Source organism: Hyperolius riggenbachi, chromosome 3 (genome assembly GCF_040937935.1).
Source record: "Hyperolius riggenbachi isolate aHypRig1 chromosome 3, aHypRig1.pri, whole genome shotgun sequence".
Taxonomy (NCBI): Eukaryota; Metazoa; Chordata; class Amphibia; order Anura; family Hyperoliidae; genus Hyperolius; species Hyperolius riggenbachi.
Window position 1 is genome coordinate 378291449 of NC_090648.1, and position 25438 is coordinate 378316886.

At 42.0% G+C, this 25438-nt stretch overlaps 1 protein-coding gene across 25 annotated transcripts in view; it reads right to left on the reverse strand.

Annotated features, from left to right (window-relative positions):
* Window positions 1-25438, reverse strand: part of MICAL3 (microtubule associated monooxygenase, calponin and LIM domain containing 3) — a 340878-nt gene that overhangs the window by 70894 nt on the left and 244546 nt on the right. For 20 of the 25 annotated variants that reach the window (XM_068277274.1, XM_068277272.1, XM_068277276.1 and 17 more), the window contains 5 exons: window positions 23066-23215; window positions 20827-20889; window positions 15378-15479; window positions 14764-14883; window positions 13648-13730 (listed from right to left, as the gene is read on the reverse strand). In XM_068277274.1, the coding sequence (XP_068133375.1) occupies window positions 13648-13730; window positions 14764-14883; window positions 15378-15479; window positions 20827-20889; window positions 23066-23215 (518 nt within the window). The remainder of the gene's footprint in view (window positions 1-13647; window positions 13731-14763; window positions 14884-15377; window positions 15480-20826; window positions 20890-23065; window positions 23216-25438) is intronic. The other 5 variants (XM_068277281.1, XM_068277289.1, XM_068277285.1 and 2 more) reach the window with 5 other exon arrangements.

Here is a 25438-nt window from a genome sequence, read left to right on the forward strand (position 1 = left end):
AAACTAAACATGTTTTAATAACCTGCACTCTTGCTAATGAGATTCTCTTCATCCACCAGGTTGATAATTTTTACCATACTTATACACAGCTTTCTCACATGCTTCTCCCTTTCTTTAAGGCTACTTACACACTAAGACGTTGCATTAGGTGCTACGTTAAGGTCGCATAACGTGCACCTAACGCAACGTATGGTAGTGCGGGAGAGGACGTTAGAGCGAGCCGCGTTAGGCGGCTCTATCCGCATAAAGTCTACCAGAGTGGTGCTGATTGGCCGGCGGGACCTCGTGATGCGGAGTGAGACACTTCGCCATCACGTGGTCCCGCCGGCCAATCAGCAGCCGCCAGTGCAGTGCATATTAAGCAGCCATGTGCGCGGCTACTGTAGCTGCATCTCCCCGTCTCCTCTCGCCCCCCACTGACCATGTGCAAACAGTCAAACGCGGCTTAAGCCGCTCAGAACGCACAGTACGCTGCACTTTGCCCGAACATGCAGCATTACTGTATAAAGCAACGTGGGCAGTGTGAACAGCCTCATTGACTTTGTAGTGCTGTGCGGTGGGCTGCGTTACAGGCTGCACTAACCTGCGCCTGTAACGTTCCTGTGTGGAAGAAGCCTAAATTTCTTTTCCAGTGAGAATAGCCATTAAAATTTTTAGATGCAGCCTCTTCATGCAAGCATAAAATTTGACCTTGGCAATGTTTGTAAAGTTGATACAAAACCATTATACTGTATGTGCTAAACATTCAGTAAAGCACACATAGTTAAAGTATATGCTACAACTTACTGTACAAACTCCTTTTACCTCTTGCAACTATCCCCCATTCCTTAAACGGTTATTTCACATGGACAGGTCCCTCTCATCCATAGTATCTACTATTGCTGTATTTCCCACAGTCCCATTTATAGAAAAGTACTCGATGCAAGTAATATAACACTATCTGTAGTTTGTCCATGTTACTCTGTGAAATTATTATTTCTACAGGTATGTGCAGAGGGGGGACTCTGGGTGTCCAGGCAACCCCCATTTTTAAAATTCTCATTAAAAAAGGCCTTTGGCTGCACATGGAAGCTCCAACCGCAAGAAGCTCCATCCACCAACAGGAAGCTCCGCCTCAGGCTCTTTAGAGAAAAGAGGCTCCAGACAGCAATACTAGTGTGGCCATACTGTCACCCTAACAGCTGCACCCACTGTGACTTCTCCTTCCCCCAGCACCCGCACTGACCTATCTCCCCCCCCAGCACCCACACTGACCTTTCCTTTCCCCAGCGGCACCCCTCCTGTCCCCAGCAGCATCCACAGTGACCTACCATCCCAAAGGCAGCAACTACAGTGATCTCTCCCATCGCCAGCACCCACAATGACCTCTCCCAACACCCAGCATCCACAGTGACTTCTCCCTTCCACCGCAACCACACGGACCTTTACCCCCCCCCCCCCCCCTCACATTAACTACCCTTTCCCCCAGCACCCACAATATCTCTACTTACTCCAGCACCCACAGTGATTTCTGCTTCCCAGCACCCACAATGACTTACCTCCCTCAGCACCCACAATGACCTCTCTCTCACAATCGCCCACAGTGACTTCCCCCGTCTCCAGCACCCACAAATATCTCTACCTACTCCAGCACCCACAGCGATTTCTGCTTCCCAGCACCCACAGTGACCTACCCTTCCTCCAGCACCCACACTGCCCTTTACCTCCCCCAGAACCCACAGTGACCTTTCCTTCCCCTAGCAGCAACTCTACCATCCATAGCAGTACCCACAGTGAACGCCCACCTGCTGCACTCACAGTAATCCCACCAACATCCAGCACCCACATTACACTCAGCCAGTAACTTCCACTACAGTAGGCACACAGTACTTGCACCGAGCACCCACTAGAGATCCAGTCTAGCTACACACACTGCTCCTAATACTCACATCATGCCTCCATACTGCACCTAGTACTTGCATCAAACAGCCACATGATGCCCAGTACCTGCACCCCTTTGCCCTAATACTGGTACCCAGTATTAGCAGCCATATGGCACAGTACTTGAACCCAGCACTCACACCTGCACACAACTTCCTCATGGCACCCCCCTAACCAGCACCCACACCCTGACAAGCTGCTGCCAGAGAGAGTCCCACCGCCTGACAGGCTGCTGCCAGGGAGAGTCCCACCACCTGACAACTTACTGCTTGAGAGTCCTGATAAGACGCTGGAGAGGTAGTGTATACCATTGCAAAAAGTTTGCATTGTAAAGGGTTGGTAGTAGAACAAGCCAGTGAGCAGCCCCAGGCTTTAAGTGACCCACCGAGGGGCTGTAATAGAGATGGCACATGCTTATCATGGGGAATTTTCTGAGAGAGCATTACCTATCTAAGAGGGCACTAAATAGTCAGGGGGCTTTACCTATCTAAAGAGTTACTATATATTGAGGGAGCATTACATATAAATTTTCTACTAAAGTGGCACTATATACTGGAGGTGACATTACCTATATCTACCAAGGGGGCACAATACACTCACCTAACGGATTATTAGGAACACCTGTTTAATTTCTCCTTAATGCAATTATCTAATCAACCAAACACATGGCAGTTGCTTCAATGCATTTAGGAGTGTGGTCATGGTCAAGACAATCTCCTGAACAATCTCCTGAACCCCGAACTGATTGTCAGAATGGGAAAGAAAGGTGATTTAAGCAATTTTGAGCGTAGCATGGTTGTTGGTGCCAGACAGGCACCAGATCACAAACTGCTCAGTTACTGGGATTTTCACGCACAACCATTTCCAGGGTTTACAAAGAATGGTGTGAAAAGGGAAAAACATCCAGTATGCGGCAGTCCTGTGGGCAAAAATGCCTTGTTGATGCTAGAGGTCAGAGGAGAATGAGCCGACTGATTCAAGCTGAAAGAAGAGCGACATTGACTGAAATAACCACTCGCTACAACCGAGGTATGCAGCAAAGCATTTGTGAAGCCACAACACGCACAACCTTGAGGCGGATGGGCTACAACAGCAGAAGACCCAACCGAGTACCACTCATCTCCACTACAAATAGGAAAAAGAGGCTACAATTTGCACAAGCTCACCAAAATTGGACAGTTGAAGACTGGAAAAATGTTGCCTGGTCTGATGAGTCTCGATAGAGTCAGAATTTGGCATAAACAGAATGACAACATGGATCCATCATGCCTTGTTACCACTGTGCAGGCTGGTGGCGGTGGTATAATGGTGTGGGGGATGTTTTCTTGGCACACCTTAGTGCCAATTGGGCATCGTTTAAATGCCATGGGCTACCTGAGAATTGTTTCTGATCATGTCCATCCCTTCATGAACACCATCCTCTGATGGCTACTTCCAGGAGGATAATGCACCATGACACAAAGCTTGAATCATTTCAAATTGGTTTCTTGAACATGACAATAAGTTCACTGTAGTAAAATGGCCCCCACAGTCACCAGATCTAAACCCAATAGAGTAGAGCTCTCCAATCCTGTCCTCAAGGCCCACCAACAGTACATGTTTTGCAGAAAACAGCAGAGGTGATTAACCATCTCTGTGGATTTCCACAAAACATGCACTGTTGGTGGGCCTTGAGGATAGGGTTGAGGGTTGGGGAACACTGCACAGAGCATCTTTGGGATGTGATAGAATGGGAGCTTCGTGACCTGGATGTGCATCCCACAAATTTCCATCAACTGCAAGATGCTATCCTAATCAATATGGGCCAACATTTCTAAAGAACGCTTTCAGCACCTTATTGAATCAATGCCACGTAGAAATAAGGCAGTTCTGAAGGCGAATGTGGGTCAAACACTGTATTAGTATGGTGTTCCTAATAATCCTTTAGGTGAGTTTATATCTAATGGGGTACTAAAGATAAAGGCCTCTATTCATAAAGCAGTAACGCATGCGTTATCGCCCAAGCAGTAAATTACCGCATGGTATGATGTTGATAGTGGATTCATAAAATTGAACGCATGTTTTACGCATGTTTTACCGCATGCAGTAATAGTGCGGTAATGAAAACGTTGTTTGTGACAGTAAACTGAATGAAGTGTATTCATGAAAAAAAAGGGGGGAGTAAGGAAGCGATAAATAACATGGTATTGCCAACAAAGATCTGGCGAGTTTGCTCTACACAGTAGCATTTTAGGTGACAAATGGAGCCCTTTCAACTTCATGTTATGGAATTTTTAAAGATACAGAGGAGGAAGGGTGGTTGTAATATTACCCAGGCTTTTAGAAATCGTACAGAGTTAGATCATTTATAAGAATAATTATATATATAATATATATTATAAAATATAACAATAATTTATAAAAAATAAGTCACGTGTCTAAAACTGCCCACTTGTACCCAACATGCACCTTGTCATTAGGAAGTCAGCGGCAAACTACCGCCAGAGGCGGCCTTTGGGGGTGGCAAGTGGGGCGATCGCCCCAGGCCCCGCACATGAAGAGGGCCCCGCCTGTCATGCCCACCATACCATGCTCATTTTGGTGGTGGTGAAGGAAAGGTCTACAGAAGTCTAGCTGTTTGTGTTCTGAGCAGTGTGTCATTTACAACAACTCAGATGTTCCTATTTTGTTTTACACACCTTATATTTTACACCGCCCCCCCCCCCCTTTTATTGCTTAGGTTTTCGTCTTCAGCAGTCAAGCATGGACTGAAGCTAGAGGGGGCTTGGGCTGGAGCTTCTAGACTGGCTGGTGATTGGTGCTAGGTTTCATGGAGAGCTAGGGATAGATAGAGGCTGGCTGGGGAGCTAGGGATAGGTACAGTTCGATTACATTACGTATTGTAATTGTTCCTGTATTGGTTGGCTTAGGGGCCTTTAACAAGTTTTTAAACAATAATAAGGCATACTGTTTTAAAGGTGGACAAGCCCGTGACTGTGGTGGTACGGTACATGGCCTACACTTATGGCTCTAGGCCCCGCATATGACACTCGCCCCAGGCCCCGCGTACTCTAAGGCCGGCTCTGACTACCGCACTCAGCAAATTATACCGACAGCTTTCGGCACCACACCGCACACTTACCGACTGCTATCGCAATCACCTCGCACTCTGAGTTTTTTTTAATGAATTCACTGCAAAAACCCTCATTTACCGCTAGCGTCAATTTCCCGCCCATCTCTGAACTACCGCACTCACTTTTATGAATCGAGGCCAAAGTGTTCTAACTTCCAACTAAGTTTCTAACACATTTCAAAGAATTTCTTATATTAAGTACCTAAATATTTGAGAGGATCGTGAAAATCAAGAAACATTTTTGTATTCTGAATCTGGATTTGAGAAAATGTTGCATTAGTCCCACCTCTAGAAAATGCATTTGTAATTGTCCAAAGCAGCACACTATAAAAAAATGCAGACAACGTGAGCCGCTGTGAACCACCTGTTCATTAACACTGTGATCATTGTTTCACAATATAGAAATTGGATGTGAAACCTGCCTAATTACTCTTATGTACCAATAAACAGGGTTGGAAATATGTAGGTTACAAGAAAGTATTGAAAGGGAAGTAATCAGAGGCGGGGTAATAATGGTTAGGACTATGTGCCAATTAGGAAAAATAAGTAAAAGAATACTGAAGTCTAAAGAAAGGGAAAGTATGTGCCATTTTAAACATTAGTTCAAGGAAAAACAGCACTGCATGTGTTAGTATGTAGTAAATATTTTATTTAGAACTTATCCATACAAGAGTTAAAACCCTAAAACAAAAAAACTTCTGAAGAGAGTAGGTATCAGTATCTTCCCTAGAAGTTATTATACAAATGAGAGTGGAAATAAAACTCAGCCTGAAACTGGGGAACAGGGGTTGGGAGAATGAATAAAAATCCTGAATTATAAAAATAAGGTAATGTATAGAAAAATATATAATCAACGCACCAGAGTACTACCTAAAATAAATTAATATAATTAGACATTATCTTTCCTATAAGAAAAGTCCAAGCGTTTCATCATGTGGGTAGAGAGGCAACTTAAAGTTCCAAGGGAACAAAAATAAAACTTTTTTTTGAAAACTTCATTCAAAGAATCTTCAAGAAACATTTTCAGTCTTCAAGGAAAGGAGAGATCTGTCTAGCTGTAATATATATCAAGATTAGAAAATCGAGCATTCATAGAGCCATTGATAAAAACAAAAAATTCAATCAGATACTGGTGCGACAAAAGAATTTGTAAAAAAAAGAATGTGCATCCAAAACTGGGTCTAGAAAAGAGGTCCAGGAAAGTGCCGTTGTGAAGGAAATCCCCACAAATAGAAAAAAAAAGTGTTGATAAGAAAAAGTTTTTAAAAAAACCAAACGTGAATTTGTGAACAAAATCTATCAAATAACCACTTGTTGGAACGTGTCAATACCAAACAAGGGGCCTGATGCACTAAGCAATGTAAATTGCTGTCCTCCCTACAGCAGGTGTTCACTCCTGCACATTACATTACTACATGCACTGTTCCAAGGAAAGATCCGCACTCAAACAATTTTGCAGGAACACATGGGTTTACTAAAGACAGGTCCTGTTTGACTAACATGCTCAGCTTTTATGAGGTAGTGAATGCTAATATGGATATTGGGAATGCTGTAGATGTGATATACTTGGACTTTGCAAAGGCCTTCGACACTGTTCCCCACAGAAGTCTGGTGCAAAAGTTGAGGATGCAAGGACTGGGGAAGAGTTTGTGTGCATGGATAGGGAACTGGCTAATGGACAGAAAACAAAGAGTTGTGGTCAATGGATCGTACTCAAAATGGGAGACTGTTAGCAGTGGGGTCCCACAGGGGTCTGTACTGGGTCCAGTGCTCTTCAATTTATTTATTAATGACCTAGTAGATGCAGTAGTGAGCAATGTTGCTATTTTTGCAGATGATACAAAATTGTGCAGAATCATCAACTCTCATTCAATGTTGACAAATGTAAAGTCATGCATTTTGGTCGTACCAATGGTCTAGCACCATACAAAATAAATGGGATACAGTTGGGAACATCAAACTTGGAGAAGGACTTAGGAGTACTCATCGACAACAAGTTAAATAATCGTACTCAATGCCAAGCCGCTGCAGCTAAAGCGAACAAAATTTTGGGATGCATTAAAAGGGAAATAAAAACTCGAGATGCTAGCATAATATTGCCCCTGTTTAACTCTCTAGTAAGGCCACATCTGGAATATGGAATTCAGTTCTGGGCACCACATTACAAAAAAGATATTGCAGTTTTAGAGCAGGTGCAGAGACGAGCTACAAAATTGATACGTGGGATGGAAGGTCTCGCTTACCAAGAGAGGTTAGATAAACTGGGTTTATTTAGTCTAGAGAAAAGACGCCTTAGAGGAGATCTAATTAACATGTATAAATACATTAGAGGGCAATATAATAGCTTGGCGGATGAGCTTTTTGTCCCTAGGCCTTCTCAAAGGACTAGAGGACATGAGCTGCGCATGGAGGAAAAACGTTTTAGCCATTTATTTAGGAAAGGGTTCTTTACAGTAAGAGTGGTTAAGATGTGGAATGCATTGCCACAGGAAGTCGTTATGGCAAACTCTATACCTGCATTTAAAGGGGGCTTAGATGCTTTCCTTGCGTTGAAAGACATCCATGGCTACAATTACTAGGTTATGCCTAATGATGTTGATCCAGGGATTTTATCTGATTGCCATCTGGAGTCAGGAAGGAATTTTTCCCATTTGGGGCTAATTGGACCATGCCTGGTGGGGTTTTTTTCGCCTTCCTCTGGATCAACAGGGGTATGTGGGGGACGGGCTGGAGTTGTACTTTGTACTGGTTGAACTTGATGGACGTATGTCTTTTTTCAGCCAAAATAACTATGTAACTATGTAACAAGGTTTTATGGTTTCATAAACCTACAGCATGCCATCTAAACGTACTAGCCAATGATTATTTTGGGGCCAACGAGGGGCCCCTTTGTTAAGGCATAGGACAGACTGGTTTAGAGAACAATAAATTCTTGAGTTCCTGCAAAATTGCAGATCCTTCCATGGAACAGTGTACTTGATTGCTATTGGGTCCAGCACCAACAACATTCCTGCTTAAGGTGTGCGGTCTTTTAGAATTGACATTCCTACATGCAATATGAGGGCAGCAGGATGGACAAACTGCAAGCGCTTGCTGTAGAAGATGGGTGGACATCGTTGGAGCCCTGAGGAGTTCAGAGAAACATGACTACTACTGTACGAGACCACCAAGGATGCTATGTTGGAGAGGGAGGAGAGCAATAGACCACCATGAAAAGCCATGGTTGAGGTAGGGGGCATTAGACACCAGAGAACTGTATAGGAGAGGAAGAGAGCATACCTATTACATAGCTGCCGGGAGATTTCGGTGCAGTAGAAAGACGATAAACAGCTTACCCTGCTTCTGCACAAGTCCCAGCGGCGTTAATTACTATATCCCCTCCAGGCTGCCATGGATAGTGGGGGAAAGGCGTAATACTGCTTCCAGCTATTGCTGGCGGACGAAATACAGTGCTTTTGCAGTGATTTGTGCTCCATCTTCTGACGGTGCCCAAATCACTAACTGCGTGCAGGGTAGTGAAAGTTCCCCAGAGTTGGTGCGATCAGGCCACTTGTTGCTCGGCTGCTCCCTGGAATAGTTCACTGTAGGAATGAGTAAGAAAGAAAGGGGCGCTCTGAGACTCCTAATAATTCAAATGGAAGCTCCAATAGGAGAGGTCTCACCTTATTCAACTGTGGCTGGCACAGCGTACACAGCCCCGATAAGCACGCGTCCCTCTTAGCCTAGCCGGGGACCGGGCTCTCTACTCGAGAGTGGCGGATGTGACGTCACTCCTCACGGACCTCCTCACCACTGTTGCTGGGAAGAACAAACAGACCCCAGTGGTAGACACGCGGTGTAGGCATCAGTATTTCCGCATGGATTAAAAAATGATTGTAGAATCCGCTATGGACGCGGTAAAGGTGCGTTTATATGGCAGTTGCGTGATCAACACGCTAAAAAAGCCGCATAGGGATGAGTTGGATTTGAAAAGGCCGCTATATATGCGGCTATAATTACGCTTACAGACCAAAAAATCAAAAGGTATAACATTTATTTTAAAAGACAACGCGTTTCACAGAGGTACATCCTCTGCTTTATCAAGTCATTTATCATATTATATTGTCCACAGTTCATTATATAGCGAACTGCAACCAATCAGCTCTGTGTGGGGCGGGGGGAGGGAAGAAGGTTACCGTATTGATCCTAGACCTAGGGTCTATTTCACATAGTGCCCTAAATAGAAGGGCAGGAGATACATTGCACAAATCACCTCAGTGAAAAGTGCCCATTATGTTGGTCAGAGTATACCAGAAAGTGATAGGACCCACATACCACCAGATTACCATCTGTGTGCAGGCAACCATCAATCCCAGAATGAGAAGGGGGAAAAGGAAAAAGGGGAAAAAAGGGGGGAAAAAGACTTTGTACATTGTATGTCCCCAATATGTAAGATGGAATAAATATACTGCTTATCCTCACACAATGCCCATAGGTTACATCCAACCAATCTGCACCACATGAAAACCAATTCAGAGTACATACACATACCATAAATTCCAATTGTAATCCCAAAGGCACTGGCCCCAAGTGTAACTCTACTCCGACTAATGTACTATTGGCTGTAGATGGCTCATTTCTTCTAAACATTTATTTAAGCCCCCTGGTTCTAAGGTCCCCAACTTTAAAATCCAATAGGACTCGCGTCTACACAAGACACGATATCTCTCAAACTTATTGGGGTGGTGAACTTGTTCTATAATGGTAGCTCTTTATTTAGTCTAGTCTGGAACTTCTGAGTGGTGCGACCCACATAGGTCAATTTACATGGGCAGCATAATATGTATATCACATTAAAACTTTGACATGTCACATAGCTTTTTATGGGGTATTCTACGGAGGTATTAGCACCAAAAGTGAAGGCGCCATTAACAATAGTTTTACAGCAAAGACATCGTTTAGATTTGCACGAATAGCACCCCGTTTTAGTTCGGTTCTTTTTATTTATAATTTTATCTACTGTTGCATCTAAGGTGGGCAGTTTACTGGGCGCTATGTGGCCTCTAATGGTCTTTCCCCTCCTAAAAACCAGTTTTGGCTTCTGGGGGAGTGTTTGTTTTAATATTTGGTTGCTCAATAGTACTGGCCAATGTTTATCAAAGATCCTCTTACACTCTCCGGCTTGTCCGGAGTAGTTGATGACTATGGGTAAACGATTCGCAATAGGGTTACCGCCATCTAGGCTTTTGTTTCTCCCTTTCTTGTCAGGGTTGCCAGGCCTATGTGGGTCGCACCACCTTAGAACCAGGGGGCTTAAATAAATGTTTAGAAGAAATGAGCCATCTACAGCCAATAGTACATTAGTCGGAGTAGAGTTACACTTGGGGCCAGTGCCTTTGGGATTACAATTGGAATTTATGGTATGTGTATGTACTTTGAATTGGTTTTCATGTGGTGCAGTTTGGTTGGATGTAACCTATGGGCATTGTGTGAGGATAAGCAGTATATTTATTCCATCTTACATATTGGGGACATACAATGTACAAAGCTTCCCCCCCCCCCTTTTTTTCCCTTTTTCCTTTTCCCCCTTCTCATTCTGGGATTGATGGTTGCCTGCACACAGATGGTAATCTGGTGGTATGTGGGTCCTATCACTTTCTGGTATACTCTGACCAACATAATGGGCACTTTTCACTGAGGTGATTTGTGCAATGTATCTCCTGCCCTTCTATTTAGGGCACTATGTGAAATAGACCCTAGGTCTAGGATCAATACGGTAACCTTCTTCCCTCCCCCCGCCCCACACAGAGCTGATTGGTTGCAGTTCGCTATATAATGAACTGTGGACAATATAATATGATAAATGACTTGATAAAGCAGAGGATGTACCTCTGTGAAACGCGTTGTCTTTTAAAATAAATTTTATACCTTTTGATTTTTTGGTCTGTAAGCGTAATTATAGCCGCATATATAGCGGCCTTTTCAAATCCAACTCATCCCTATGCGGCTTTTTTAGCGTGTTGATCACGCAACTGCCATATAAACGCACCTTTACCGCGTCCATAGCGGATTCTACAATAATTTTTTAATCCATGCGGAAATACTGACGCCTACACCGCGTGTCTACCACTGGCGTCTGTTTGTTCTTCCCAGCAACAGTGGTGAGGAGGTCCGTGAGGAGTGACATCACATCCGCCACGCTCGAGTAGAGAGCCCGGTCCCCGGCTAGGCTAAGAGGGACGCATGCTTATCGGGGCTGTGTACGCTGTGCCGGCCACAGTTGAATAAGGTGAGACCTCTCCTATTGGAGCTTCCATTTGAATTATTAGGAGTCTCAGAGCGCCCCTTTCTTTCTTACTCAAATCACTAACTGAGCACGGATATAGCAGTAATTGCTATTACAGCCTATGTTGGCACCGGCTGCGTCAAATATTCTGCGCTGTTTTACAGTGCTCCGGAAGACAGGACCACTATACACCAGGGAATTGTACAGGGATGGGAGAGAGGACCACGACTTGCTATTTGAATTTGCCACTACTTGAAATTATTTGAATTTGCTGCCCTGCGTCCAGTCAGGTTCCCTGACGTCCTTTTGATTATCCATATTAAGTGAGCACATTCATGGATTTTTTGAATTTGTATAGACTTATTTGTCCAAGCACACACTACATCGGACCGCTGGAGCACTACAGAACACCCAAACTATTTACAGTGGTTTGCAAAAGTATTCGGCCCCCTTGACGGTTTCCACATTTTGTCATATTACTGCCACAAACATGAATCAATTTTATTGGAATTCCACGTGAAAGACCAACACAAAGTGGTGTACACGTGAGAAGTGGAACGAAAATCGTACATGATTCCAAACATAAATAACTGCAAAGTGGGGTGTGCGTAATTATTCAGCCCCCTTTGGTCTGAGTGCAGTCAGTTGCCCATAGACATTGCCTGATGAGTGCTAATGATTAAATAGAGTGCACCTGTGTGTAATTAAATGTCAGTACAAATACAGCTGCTCTGTGACGGCCTCAGAGGTTGTCTAAGAGAATATTGGGAGCAACAACCCCATTAAGTCCAAAGAACACAATGAAAGGAGTATGGCACAACTGTAAACCTACCAAGACAAGGCCATCCACCTAAACTCACAGGCCGAACAAAGAGAGCGCTGATCAGAAATGCAGTCAAGAGGCCCATGGTGACTCTGGACGAACTGCAGAGATCTACAGCTCAGGTGGAGGAATCCAGGTGGAGGAATCTGTCCATAGGACAACTATTAGTCGTGCACTGCACAAAGTTGGCCTTTATGGAAGAGTGGCAAGAAGAAAGCCATTGTTAACAGAAAAGAAAACATAAGAAGTCTCATTTGCAGTTCGCCACAAGCCATGTGGGGGACACAGTAAACGTGGAAGAAGGTGTTCTGGTCAGATGAGACCAAAATGGAACTTTTTGGCCAAAATGCAAAACGCTATGTGTGGCGGAAAATTAACACTGCACATCATTTTGAACACACCATCTCCACTGTCAAATATGGTGGTGGCAGCATCATGCTCTGGGTGTGCTTCTCTTCAGCAGAGACAGGGAAGCTGGTCAGAGTTAATGGGAAGATGGATGGAGCCAAATACAGGGCAAACTTGGAAGAAAACCACTTGGAGTCTGCAAAAGACTTGAGACTGGGGGGGAGGTTCACCTTCTAGCAGGACAACGTCCCTAAACATAAAGCCAGGGCAACAATGGAATGGTTTAAAACAAAACATATCTAAGTGTTAGAATGGCCCAGTCAAAGTCCAGATCTTAATCTAATCGAGAATCTGTAGCAAGATCTGAAGACTGCTGTTCACAAACGCTGTCCATCTAATGTTACTGAGTTGGAGCTGTTTTGCAAAGAAGAGTGGGCAAGGATTTCAGTCTCTAGATGTACAAAGCTGGTAGAGACATACCCTAAAAGACTGGCAGCTGTAATTGCAGCAAAAGGTGGTTCTACAAAGTATTGACACCCCACTTTGCAGTTATTTTTTGTTTTGTAAATGTTTGGAATCATGTACGATTTTCGTTCCACTTCTCACATGTACACCACTTTGTATTGGTCTTTCACATAGAATTCCAATAAAATTGATTCATGCTTGTGGCAGTAACATGACAAAATGTGGAAAACTTCAAGGGGGCCGAATACTTTTGCAAACCACTGTAGATACGCTACTATCCCGGCTCCAGTAGACCTACCCACGCTTCTCAGTAGCCTACAATGGTCTGTTGCAACTGCAACGGTGAGCTACAATGGTGCATTCTCAACTCTCTTTTGCTTATCATTGTTATTAAACTTTAATCATATTGACAGGTTTGGATTGTATACATCTTTTATTAAAATACTAATTACATATATTTTGATATTTTATGTACATGGTAGCACAAAATCTTTAGGAAAGAATTTACATTACCTGACAAATGTTGATATCACTTTAAAATCTGTGCTTTTGTAATAGGGGGAATAAGCCCTGGTAAGGGGAACTACAAGTGTGCAGAGCTAGGAATTAAGGACAGAGATCTCACACCACAGAAGCCCCAGAAAGTGATAAAAAAAAAGTGAAAACCGGTATTAAAACACCAGTGCTAGGTGACTATAAATTTCCTGCACTCACCTTCTGCATGTCCTCTTTAGGGCTCCTAACTGGAGATAACACTGCAACTTGTGCGTTCAAAGGGCTGGGAGCGTTTTCAGCTTCTGAAATAAAAATGAAAGACAGAAGCTTCTTCAATCACATTACATGTCTAAAGGTTCAGTGTAGGCAGCATAAATGGGATGGGAATAACATTTACATAGTGCTTTTCTCTTGTCAAATATTCACTGCTGTAGCCACCAAGGGTATGCTCAATAGGCCACCCTTGAATGTTAGGGAGTCTTGCCCTAAGATTCCGAACTGAACACGTAACTTGCTGCAGCCAGCATTGTAACCCTGGTCTCCTATATCAAAGGTGGTGTCTTTAACCAGTACACCAATGTAGCCACAAACACTATCCAAAATTCAAACTTTGATTTCAAGATCCTTATGAAGCCATTCAGGAGAAAATGTGTCTCCTTCCGCTGTAAAGTAGGCCCCTGGTCACAGACACCACCAGGACTCAACTGATGTGTGTTCTTCATATCACCATGCTCAAAAGGCTACATGAGCAGAAGTGTAACTACCAGGGGCAGTAAGTACAAAGCTGCCAGCACAGTTGGAGTCGTTTGTCCAGCACAGAGCCATCACCCGACCCCAACCACTTCTTTCCTCTGCTTTCTCCTGTAGAGCACTGTGAAGAGGTGGGTAGAGTAAGCTCTGTGCTCCAAAGGAAAGACAAGCTAGTGCCATCACTCAGCTCCTTCCTAACCATCTTATGTAAGTTATGAATGGTTAAAGCTTAGAGACTGTTCACAGATTTGCTGTCCTTCTGGCCAAGTAGCATCTAATACAGACTCAGGAAAATAGCATAGCAAACTCAGCTAGCTGAGAAAAAAAGTAGTATTGCAAGAATGGTTTATGTGCAATGGACAAAACATTCATTTCAGTTTAGTTACTTCCATTTTTAGTTTCTAACATCAATCTCAATCTCTGAAACTGCAAAAATGTAGCAATGCATTTGAACTGTAGATAACTGCCGATTTGTAGTTTTTCAACACATGCTCTGTCTCTGCTATCTGGATTTGCTTTACAAATATCACTTTAACATACATTTTATCCCTATAAGTCTTTCACAATTACTGTAAGGATTAAGACCTGTACCGCACTGAGCTGGTGGAACCACTCCCAAGTCCCGATCCCCATCCAGTTTAAGTTTCAGTCTTTCTGACTGCTGGAGCCTCTCCTCCGCTTCTGCATCTGATGGAATATCATCGTCTAGCCAATAAAAGAGAGAGGTTAGTGGGATCATAAATAATCCTAACCCTGGTAGAGCAGATTAACCACCAGAATGAGAATCATGCAGCCATCAAGTGATCATTATGTCAGTCAATTTGATTTATCGAACTGTACAAATCACAAACCACTGATCCAAAAACTATTGAACAAACATTCAAAAAATATTTTCAGAAACACTGACAGACTCTATGTGACATAATAGAGTGACTGAAAACTATGGGCATGTGACCTTATGACTCCCAGGAAGAGCCAATGGCAGCTTTTTCGGGCCAATACAATTGTGTCAGGACTTTCTATAAGCAAATGTGAACTATAAGCCAAAAACATAAGCCATACAAAATTATGTCATATATTCTATCTCTCTGTCCATCACAAGTTCAACACGCTGACAATGGACACAAAATGTGGGCTTTTTCATTTTAGATTTGTTCCTCTCTGAATTATTTCCCAACCACCATGAAAGCCTCACATACCATCACCAAGATCAGCAGATGTGTCCCCGTCACCTCCCACATTAGCCTCAGCAAGGCCCGTCCCCAGATCCTCAGCCTCGGCCTCTTCATCATCACAAGGTGCTGAGGGGGGAGACAGAGGAAAATAACCCAGAAGAGATAAAAGAATAAGTAAAATTGAGATACAGAGGATGGGGCGAGTACAGAGACACTAGAGGGGCTTTGGTAGATGTGAGAAAAAGGATCGCAGGAGACAGAGAAGAGTCAAGAGAGATTAAAGGGATCATGGAAAAGGGAGGTCAAGTCACAGAAGAGACTAGAGGATCGTGGGAGATGGATGCTGTGTTACATAATAGGAGTGACTAGAGGATGGTGGGATGTGGAGAATACACCACAGAAGTCTAGGATCATGAGGGCAGAAGGCTATGTTAAAGGACAGACTAGACGATCATGGGAGGAGGAATCGTTACAGCAGAGGAGATACGTGAAGATGGTGAAGAGTGGAGGTCACATCACAGAAGAGTCTAGGGTCATGAAGAGCAGGAAGTTACAGGAGATAAAAGGATCATGGGATATGGAGGACATATTTAAAGGGAACCTAAACTGAGAAGGATATGGATTTTTCCTTTTAGAATAATACCAGTTGCCAGACTCTCCTGTTGATCCTGTGTCTCTAATACTTTTAACCACAGCTCCTCAACAAGCATGCAGATCAGGTGCTCTGACTGAAGTCATACTGGATTAGCTGCATGCTTGTTTCAGGTGTGTGATTCAGCCACTACTGCATTCAAAGAGATCAGCAGGACCGACAAGCAACTGGTATTGTTTAAAAGGAAACATCCATATCCCTCTCAGTTAAGGTTCCCTTTAAGTAGAAAATTGAAGATCATGGAATACTAAGGTAATGTTAGGAAAGGTGACATGATGGCCTCTGCTTAAAATGACATATGTGATGTTATAGATGTACGGGTTCGCAATGCTTGCTGTGAGTCGGTGCTGTTGTATTAGCAGGTTGATTATATAGTATAGGAGAATTATCCTGCTGCCCTGACCTGTAACACTTATTAGTGACAGGAATCTGATACAAAATTTAATATATGCTTTGCATATGTGATATGTAAGATATGTGTTGCTGCCCTGTTTTGTGTATACATTTTAATGTTTTGTACTGTTCCCTCTATAAATAAAATATCACTTACAGTATGAATCTGAATTAGATGACCTGACTCATAACTTAGAAAACTACCTAAATGTAACTAATTATATTACTTTATCCCCAATATATAATACCACTAGCCTTCAAATACCAAGACTAGCATCTTGTATGGGATGTGGGGACATTCATTGAAATTATACAATGAATACCTTGATCGATGGGTAATACCCCTTGGTTCCTCCCTCAAAAATAAGACCTGAAGACTAAAGTTAGAGGATCATGTTAGGATAGACTAGAAGATCATGGGAGAATGAAGAATAATCACAATTAATAAAGGCAGACTGGGGTAAAGTCACATGGGAGACTGGGGTAATGTCACATAAGAGACAAGAAAAAAATGGCAGTCACAAAACAAGAAAGAGAACACTGAGGAAGAGGTTAGGCCCCATCACACCAATTTCAGCTCTGCAGACTTTATGGTTAGTTAAAGCACAGCTGAAGTGAGAAGGATATGGAGGCTGACATTTATTTCATTTTAAACAATGCACATTGTCTGGCTGTCCTGCTGACCCTCTGCCTCTGACCAAGACCCCGAACAAGCATGCAGTTTAGATTTTTTGACCAAAGTCTGACCTGATTAGCTGCATGCTTGTTTCTGGTGTGTGATTCAGATGCTACAGCAGCCAAAGAGATCAGCAAGAAGAACCAGGCAACTGGTGCTGTTGAAAAGGAAATCCATATTCCTCTTACTTCAGACTCCCTTTAAAATCATAGATAAAGCTATCAGCATTAGTCAGCTCAGCATTTGGGCATTACCACCTGTCTGCCAGCAGGAGGCGCTACATAACACTATGCTCAACAATGTAATTCCAGTTATGAATAACTTCGGACACTAGCACAGCTTTTCATGGATGCCCTGCACTATAAGCTGCTCATAGATTTTAAAAGGAAGTGGCTGCACCTGCCTTTATTCCTGACTAGAAATTGTAAATTATAATTATTCCAACTTGCATACAACCTGTATGCAGCTTGAAATCGGACCAGGCAGGTTTATGTTTTTTGACCGACCACATACAATTTGCATGAAATCTCCATGCAAACCAGAATTATTTCCATCCATTGAATATCTTGGGTCCCTGTCATACGTGAGTTTATATTCACCCCATTACAGCTGTTCATGTGAAACCTGCAGTTTGGCAATGTGAGTAATCGTAACTTGCTAGCCTAGTAATGGCATCTGCATTATCCAGACAATTGGTGTACTGATCCCGATTATCAATCCATGCCTAATCTCACAAATCACAGAGCTCCCCCCTACTGGCAGACAAGATCCAATGGTAAAAAGAGTGGCACTCTTTCAAAACAGGAGAAGTGGGTGCCCAAGCCTCAATAGATCCTCACACCTCCAGATCACAGTTGCAGCAAACACGATGGAGGCTGGCACTTCCAAAGATATAAAGCTCTTTATTGTGACATCAATAGCCATTTTTATTGATGTCACAATAAAGAGCTTTATATCTTTGGAAGTGCCAGCCTCCATCGTGTTTGCTGCTACTGGCAGACAAGAGGCACAAACCTCACCCATTAACCCTTTTTCTGAGGACTAGTAATAGGAGACCCAAACCGCAAAGCAAAAGATTGGAAAACTAGCTAGAAAGAAAAATAAAAAAAAAATTCAGCAAGTGTAGTCCCTCCTCCTCAAACTATAACACATATAGGCCTATTTATAAAGGTGTGGGAAGTTCCTTTCCAATGAAATAATGCCACGTTTCAGATCACTGTATTCAGATAAGAGACAGTTTAAATGATCACTTCTTGTATAAGTGATCGCCAGTTGTCTGTACATTTCTGTGGCCCTGATCTGTATATTCATGGGATCTAGTACGTCAGAAATGAATGACAGCCTTGTGAAGGTCTCTGGAGTGGTATTCCATCAGAGACTCCAGAGCTACTTCTTAGCTGAGAAACTACCTCTTGGTTAAAAGCACGACTAACCGAGATGGTCAATAATATGCATACAATTATAGCTTGCATGCAAATTTCATGCAAACTGTATAAAACAAAGTTGGGCCAATCAAAACCTACAGGGAATTTATTTGGTCTAATTGTAAGATGCACACAATTTGCAAGGAAACCAAGAATTATTTGCATCTCATTGACCAACCCTGTTAAAGCTAAGTGAGATCCTGGCTTCACAGCCCTAACTAGGTTACAATTACCTGTCATTCAGCAATGGCGACTGAAGGCTCCATCTTAGTGACAGCAGCTTCAAAATGCCACTTTAGGAGATTCAGACTGCCAGTCTAGGGCAATCAAGTCTAGACTAAATCTACATCTACTAAATATAAATGTACTAAATCTAGTAATTAGTCTAGGGCCCTAGGCAATCAAGCACAGAGCACCCCTTCAAAAATAAGGGGCTCTTAAAAGGGCAATCTCATTTTTCAGATGAAATTTCACAAACATTGTTTGAATCTCAGATCACCACTCTTTACAAAAAGACCCATAATGAACAAAGGACAATGAGAACATTTCCTGGACTAATTGAAGCTGTACACATTATTTACTATACTTAAACACTAAACTGTGCAAGTATATGAGAAGAAAGATCACAGTGTTTAAACCCACTGCATCCAATCAGAAGTTTTCTTTCATCACTGACTGCTAGAAACACAAGAAATATTATATTCGGATTGGATGCCATAAGATGCTGCTCATTATGCTAAATGGCAGCAATCCAAAGAGTTGATATTTTCAAAATGATGGCTTAAAAGGCAAAAAAACATTTACTTGCCAAAAAGTCTGCTTTTGAGTCCACCACCATCCAAAAATTATATTTTATTTTTTGCCAGCTACCAGGAAGCTCAATGTGTTCCCGAGTTCTCACATCTTTTGGGATAATATGGGCCCTATACAATTCACTTTTTCACCTGAGTTTTCTCCTAGGAGATCATTTTTCATCTTTGATTTAAAATAACTTTCCAGGACTTTTCACCTAAAAAAAGTACCGAAAAGTAGGTGAAAAGGTACTATCAAAATTATTTTGAGTATTTCCTTGCTTTCTGTAAGCTTGAAAGGCATTTTATTGACAAGTTTAAAAATATCACCTAAGAGAAAACTCAGGAGAAAAAGTTAATTGTATATGGGCCTATGAGTCAGATCTACATGCCTGAATTGCAAGCTTGGGCCAATTGTTACTATTTCCGCAAGGACTTGACTCCCCTGATAACCTTGCAGGACAGGAGGGAATGCAAACTTCTGCAAGGAAATCTTTGCCATTGTGGGAGGGGAGAAGACCCAAATTACTGTTGGAAAATCTCACAATAAGTGGCAGGCAAACTACTGCAGGGATATCTCAAGATTATAGAAGGGGCAAAGAGAGACAACTACTGCAGAGATGTCCCACCATTACAGGGAGACTACTGCAATAAAATCTCACCACTGTGGGAGAAGAGACAAAATCTCACTATTATGGGAATGGCATAAACGCAAATTATGGCAAAGAAAACTTACCATTGTGGGAATGGCATAAACGCCAATAATGGCAGGGAAATCTTACCATTGTGGAAAGGGCAGAGACCTGAATTATGGCAGCGAAATCTTACCATTGTGGAAAGGGCAGAGACCTGAATTATGGCACGGAAATTTCCCCATTGTGGGAAGGGCAGATAATTTTTGTAGGCAAGTCTTAAGCTTATGGGAAACCAGAAACAAAGTATAGTAGGGAGATCTCACCACTGTGGGAAGGGCAGATACATTAAGTATAATAGGGGAAACTCCCCATTGTAAGAGGAGCAGAAACCCAAATTACTGTTGGGAAATCTCACCATTATGAAAGAGGAAGAGACAAACTACTGTAGGACAAATATTATTGTGGGATGGGAGGAGGCACTAATCAATACTGGGAAAGCTCATTACAAGAGTCAGAAGAGATGCAACAATCCAGTTAGAGATATAAGTACGGAGTACATTCAAACAACTAAATATCTCATTGGTGTGAAGCTGGCCATTGATGTCATTTTGAGCTGCCTAGCTTTGGAGCTAGCTTGGCCTGTTCCTGCAGCTGCACTGTAGGAACAACGCAAAGAATACAGAGAAAAAAATCTTGGCAGTGTTAGAAGATATGAGCATGCTGAATACGCTCTACACATTCTACTGCATCTCATCATGTGAGCAGAGAGATGGCGCCAGCGTGTAGGGACAGAGTGCGCCACACAAGCTGCAGCTAGCGCATAGCGTGCATGCACAGCGTAAAGTTGGCCTATAGGCAAAAGCACAGAGCTCTCAGGAGGGGCTACAGAGACCCCCTTCTACCTCCAGACACGGACTCCAGCCAAGCTTTAACGCTGTCATGGCGGTGAGATGAGAGCTTCATAGCTACAACAAAGGAACAATAAAGGTGTAACTAGAAATGAAGGACACGTTGATAAGTCTATTTTTTTCATTCTGGTCAATAAATGTAGAATTTAAAATTTTCTGGACAGCCTATACAAATATTTTTAAACATTAAAATTACAGAACAGTTAAAGTGTACCTGTATTTTATTTGGAAAGCAATCCCCTGGGTGAGGATTTTGTGGTGGTGATACCGTCCATTAGTATGGCTTACCCCCAATAGGCTCTACTCACTAATGTTACCATTGTCTAATACATTCCAACATTTCAAACAGTTTTAAATGAAACACAAAACAAAACCAGGTTTTCATTCCTGCAATCTTACAGAATAAATAGAAAGTGTGTGTTACCTTTAACAGTGATGGCTGCTTTGATCCACATATGCGTATGCAAATACCACTATACTTTATGAAGGGCTGGAGAATCTCCCATAGGACCAGCTAAAAACCACTCCTCAACTTCTCCCAATAATGGTACCTGCTCATCTCCTCTGCTGTTCAGCTCTAATAGACCCCCCTACATCCCCCCCCTTACCCAGCTGACCTTTATCCATTGTAAGGGCACTGTCACTGCAGAGATATTGGCTTGATAGGATTCTAAACTGAACTGACAGGTGACATGATGAGATAAACGTGTATGTACAGTGCAATTCTTGCATATAACAAGGCTATGTTCATTTTTTTTCTTACTGAAGGAGTTAAACGTTTAGTTATGCAAGTAGCAGTTTCGCTCTTGTTGGGACCTAGTCTAAAGCAAACCTGCACTGAATTACAGCTATAAAACTCAGAAAGCACCTTCTGAGTACAGAGAAGATAAAATAAGGTCAATAGCTCATCGATTGTGGCTCTAAACTGTGTCGGACTGTTATTCAACTGAAAAAATAATTAAAAACTTACCTTTTTTAGCTTTTAAACAGAAAACAAATATGGGATTTTTTTTTTAGAAGTAGGAGGGATAGATACAAATGTTTGTCAATTTATTTTCAGTTCAGGATTGCTTTAATTATTCTATATTTACCGCTCTAGAAATGACTAACAGGATTACAAAAAAAAAAAAAAAAAAAAAAACAGAACAAAGTTCATAGTTCAGAACAAAGTGAATATACTGTCAGGTGCACCAGTAAAGTTAGAACCATTCTCACTGTCATTCCATTTTAACTTACAACCAATTATGAATGTCCAAAAGTGACTATAAGCAGATTAGTACTTCTCTAAAAGCCCTGAATATGTACTTGCTGAGTTCACTGCCTAGAAATTCCAATGTCCCAGCATGAGTAATTAGCTGCAAAGAGCAGATGCCCATGGTACTCAAATGTGAAATGGCTGTGCTTTGCATACAGGAAAGCTGCCTGAAATAATGAGAATGCTTTAAGGAGTACAAAGCACCAAAAAGCGATACATATGTAAATATTAAATTGAATGAAAGCATACGACTCTCCTTCTGATAAGACAATAGACAAATAACATTTAAAGACATTTTTTGAACATTGAACACAGTGGGTTTCATGGGTACCCCAACTTGCTCAAGTATAAGTGCGGCAATGCTATATTGAGAGTATGTGAGCACCTCTTCAAAAGAGATGCTTACACAATATAAACACTGCCTTGTGGCAAAAATACCTGAGGAGGTGCGGACACCCACCACACTTGTGTTTAGTGCTTGAGAAAGGTCTGTAGCGCTAAGGCTACCTTCACAGCAGGGCATTGCAATGTAACAGAGGCATTTTAATGTGCAATAAAGCACTGCATGACTCATACTGCCACATCTCTTAAAACCCATTACAATTAAAAACATTGTCTGCCTGAAACAGTATTTGCCACTGATCATTGAGTAGTGTAAAGCAGATATGAGGGAGTTTTTCCCAACTGAAGTGGAACTATATTTAAAATGTGGTCAGAGTATAGAAGGGTGAACTTAGAACAGCAATCACAAATTCATCCTTTAAAACTCCTCATTTAGTACCTTGATCTTTCAATGTAATTTAACAGATGACTCAGGTACCATTTTCTGCACTGGTTCAATGGCTGAGCTGCTGTCCCTTTGCACACTTTTCCTTGTGTCTGAGTATTAGTTGTAAAAGCACAATGAAATGACACAGTAAGAACTTAGTTTGCTCTTAATATAGGAGGGTTATCCAGAAGGTAGGAGGTCAGGGTTACCTTTGGACGGAGAGGACACACCCACTTCTCCGTCTGTATTAACCCCCTCCTGCTCTTCATGAACCTTGTGGACATGGGTCCAGTGGACATCAGCCTTAATCTCCATGGGATCCACTGGGGACAAAGCTTGCTGTAGCCTGAGGTTCCCAGCTGAAGGGAGGTGGGAGAGAGAGATATGGAGGACAGAGAAACCGGACAGAAACAGGAAAGTTACAGGTGAAGAGAGATAAAGAAAAGCCAAAAATGTACTGAGGACAGAGTGCAGCATGAGGTTCATGAACTGTGAAATAAGCGAAAGACCATCACCCCATAAGAAAAACCTGTAAAAGTTGCCCTCCAGCACCCTGGGAGGCACCAAGAAAAAACATAACATCGACAAGGACTTCATTCTTCAATATGAACTGTAGTCCTCCCCTGGCCCTAGCAATATGTATGGGCTACTGACCGATAGGGTGACACACATCAGTATGTGGGATGTAAGGTAGAATGGTGCATCTTGGAATTCTGACTATAAAACCCATTCCTGAGATCTAAACTTAACAGATATCAGGATTGGGTTTTAGCTTGTTATATGGGCTTCAGCAGTATAAAAATGGAACTTCATTTATACATTTTATCCTGTTTTGGATACAACTAGAGGGCTAGAATTTCTGTCAGATTTTACTTGCTGTCTTTGTTCCAGTTTGGGAGTTTTACATTCATCTTCTGATCCAGGGACTGTGTTACTTAGAACAGAGAAGATGACATCTCTGCAGAACATCAGGAAGGCCTTTATTGAGGTATGGGATTGTGAGCCCCTCTGGGATACAGTAAGAGAACACTTTACACTTTGTAAAGTGCTATGGAATATATAATACTAACCATAATAATGTGTTCCCATTGAAAAGGTTCTACTCACTTCCTGCCTCTTTGGAAGGCTAGCCAACTAACCAACAGGAAGTTTGAAAAAATATTTTCAACAGAAGCTTTAGAGAGCAGCAAAAGTCTGATACATGTTCCAACCCTTCACCACTCTATACTAAACTATGTAGCTCTACTTTACCAGGAAACTGATCATAAGAGAAAATGTGACAGCAGCAGCAACTTGTGGAGGCACCACTTAGCTACAGTAATTCTAAACTCCTTTACTGGGCACCTTGCAAGCCATCAATGCAAGGTGACAGGACTTTACCAAACAGGAGCTTAGCCCCAGCCCAACTTATTCAAGCTCAAGTCCATGCAAAATCGAAGCTTAAAATATAACATGTATGGCTGTTGTCAATAGGTGGTATTTTAGGCTTTGAAAGGGCTAAATAATCATTTCATCAAGACTCCCCCAGTGTCCCATGACACTGCTGCCATAGCTGGATTTTGGAATGGGTGAAATGGTTCTTTAAAATTCCTATCCCTGCACTGAGGATTAGTAGGATTAATACATACACAGCAGCTTCAATGAATTCTCACAGCAAGGGTAAAAGCATGCTTCAAAATTGCTATTAACCACAGGTTAAAAGAAGAAACTGCTTATTTGATTACAGGGTGCAAAATGACAAAAGCCCACTGAGCACAAAACCAAATGTCAGGCTCAAAGAGTTGCACCTCATTGGCTGGCCAATGTGCATGCTTTTTGCACCTCAACATTAGACAGGTCCTTGCTTCTTCACTGTTGCAAAATAATAATAATGAAAAAGAGGTGCAATACAGACCGTCTGGGTTTCTAATTCTCAATAAGGCCTGTATTTGTAATACAGAACTAGAAGATTTGCCAGTCAGGCATAATGGCAATGGCTCATTGAACCTATATCACCTCATCAATTAAATGCCTTTTAAGCTTCCAGCAAGCAAAAAGGAAAAAAAAGTACTTAATATAAGGTGTCCCAAACTAACAAAAGTTTAAAGTTATTTTATTTTCGGCCTAGTCTTTAATATCGTTTTGTCAGATTGGTGTAAAAAAAAAAAAAAAACCCTCAAAATTTACAGTTAAAATTTGTAGATAAAGAAATGCAGTAATATCTTTTACAAAAAAAGTGTGTCCTATTAATGTCAAGGTTTGTATTGACATTTCTCATAGCCTTATGCCTATACATACTTTTTTATGCAATTAATTATTAAAATCAATTAAATGACCACATTGGATGAAAACCGAGTAGTAATAACAATTCTTATATTTGTATAGCGATTTTCTCCTATTGGACTCAAAGCGCTTGCGAGGCAGCCAGTAGAGCGCACTCAGTAACAGTGTTAGGGGCTCAGGCACACTATAAGCGCTTTTCTGAACGCTTTTTAGCCTCCAGAGCTTTCTAAGAGCATTTTAAAAAAACCTCCCATTGACTTACATTAAAATCGTGGTAAAATCATGTGATTTTACCGCAATCGCGATTTTAATGTAAGTCA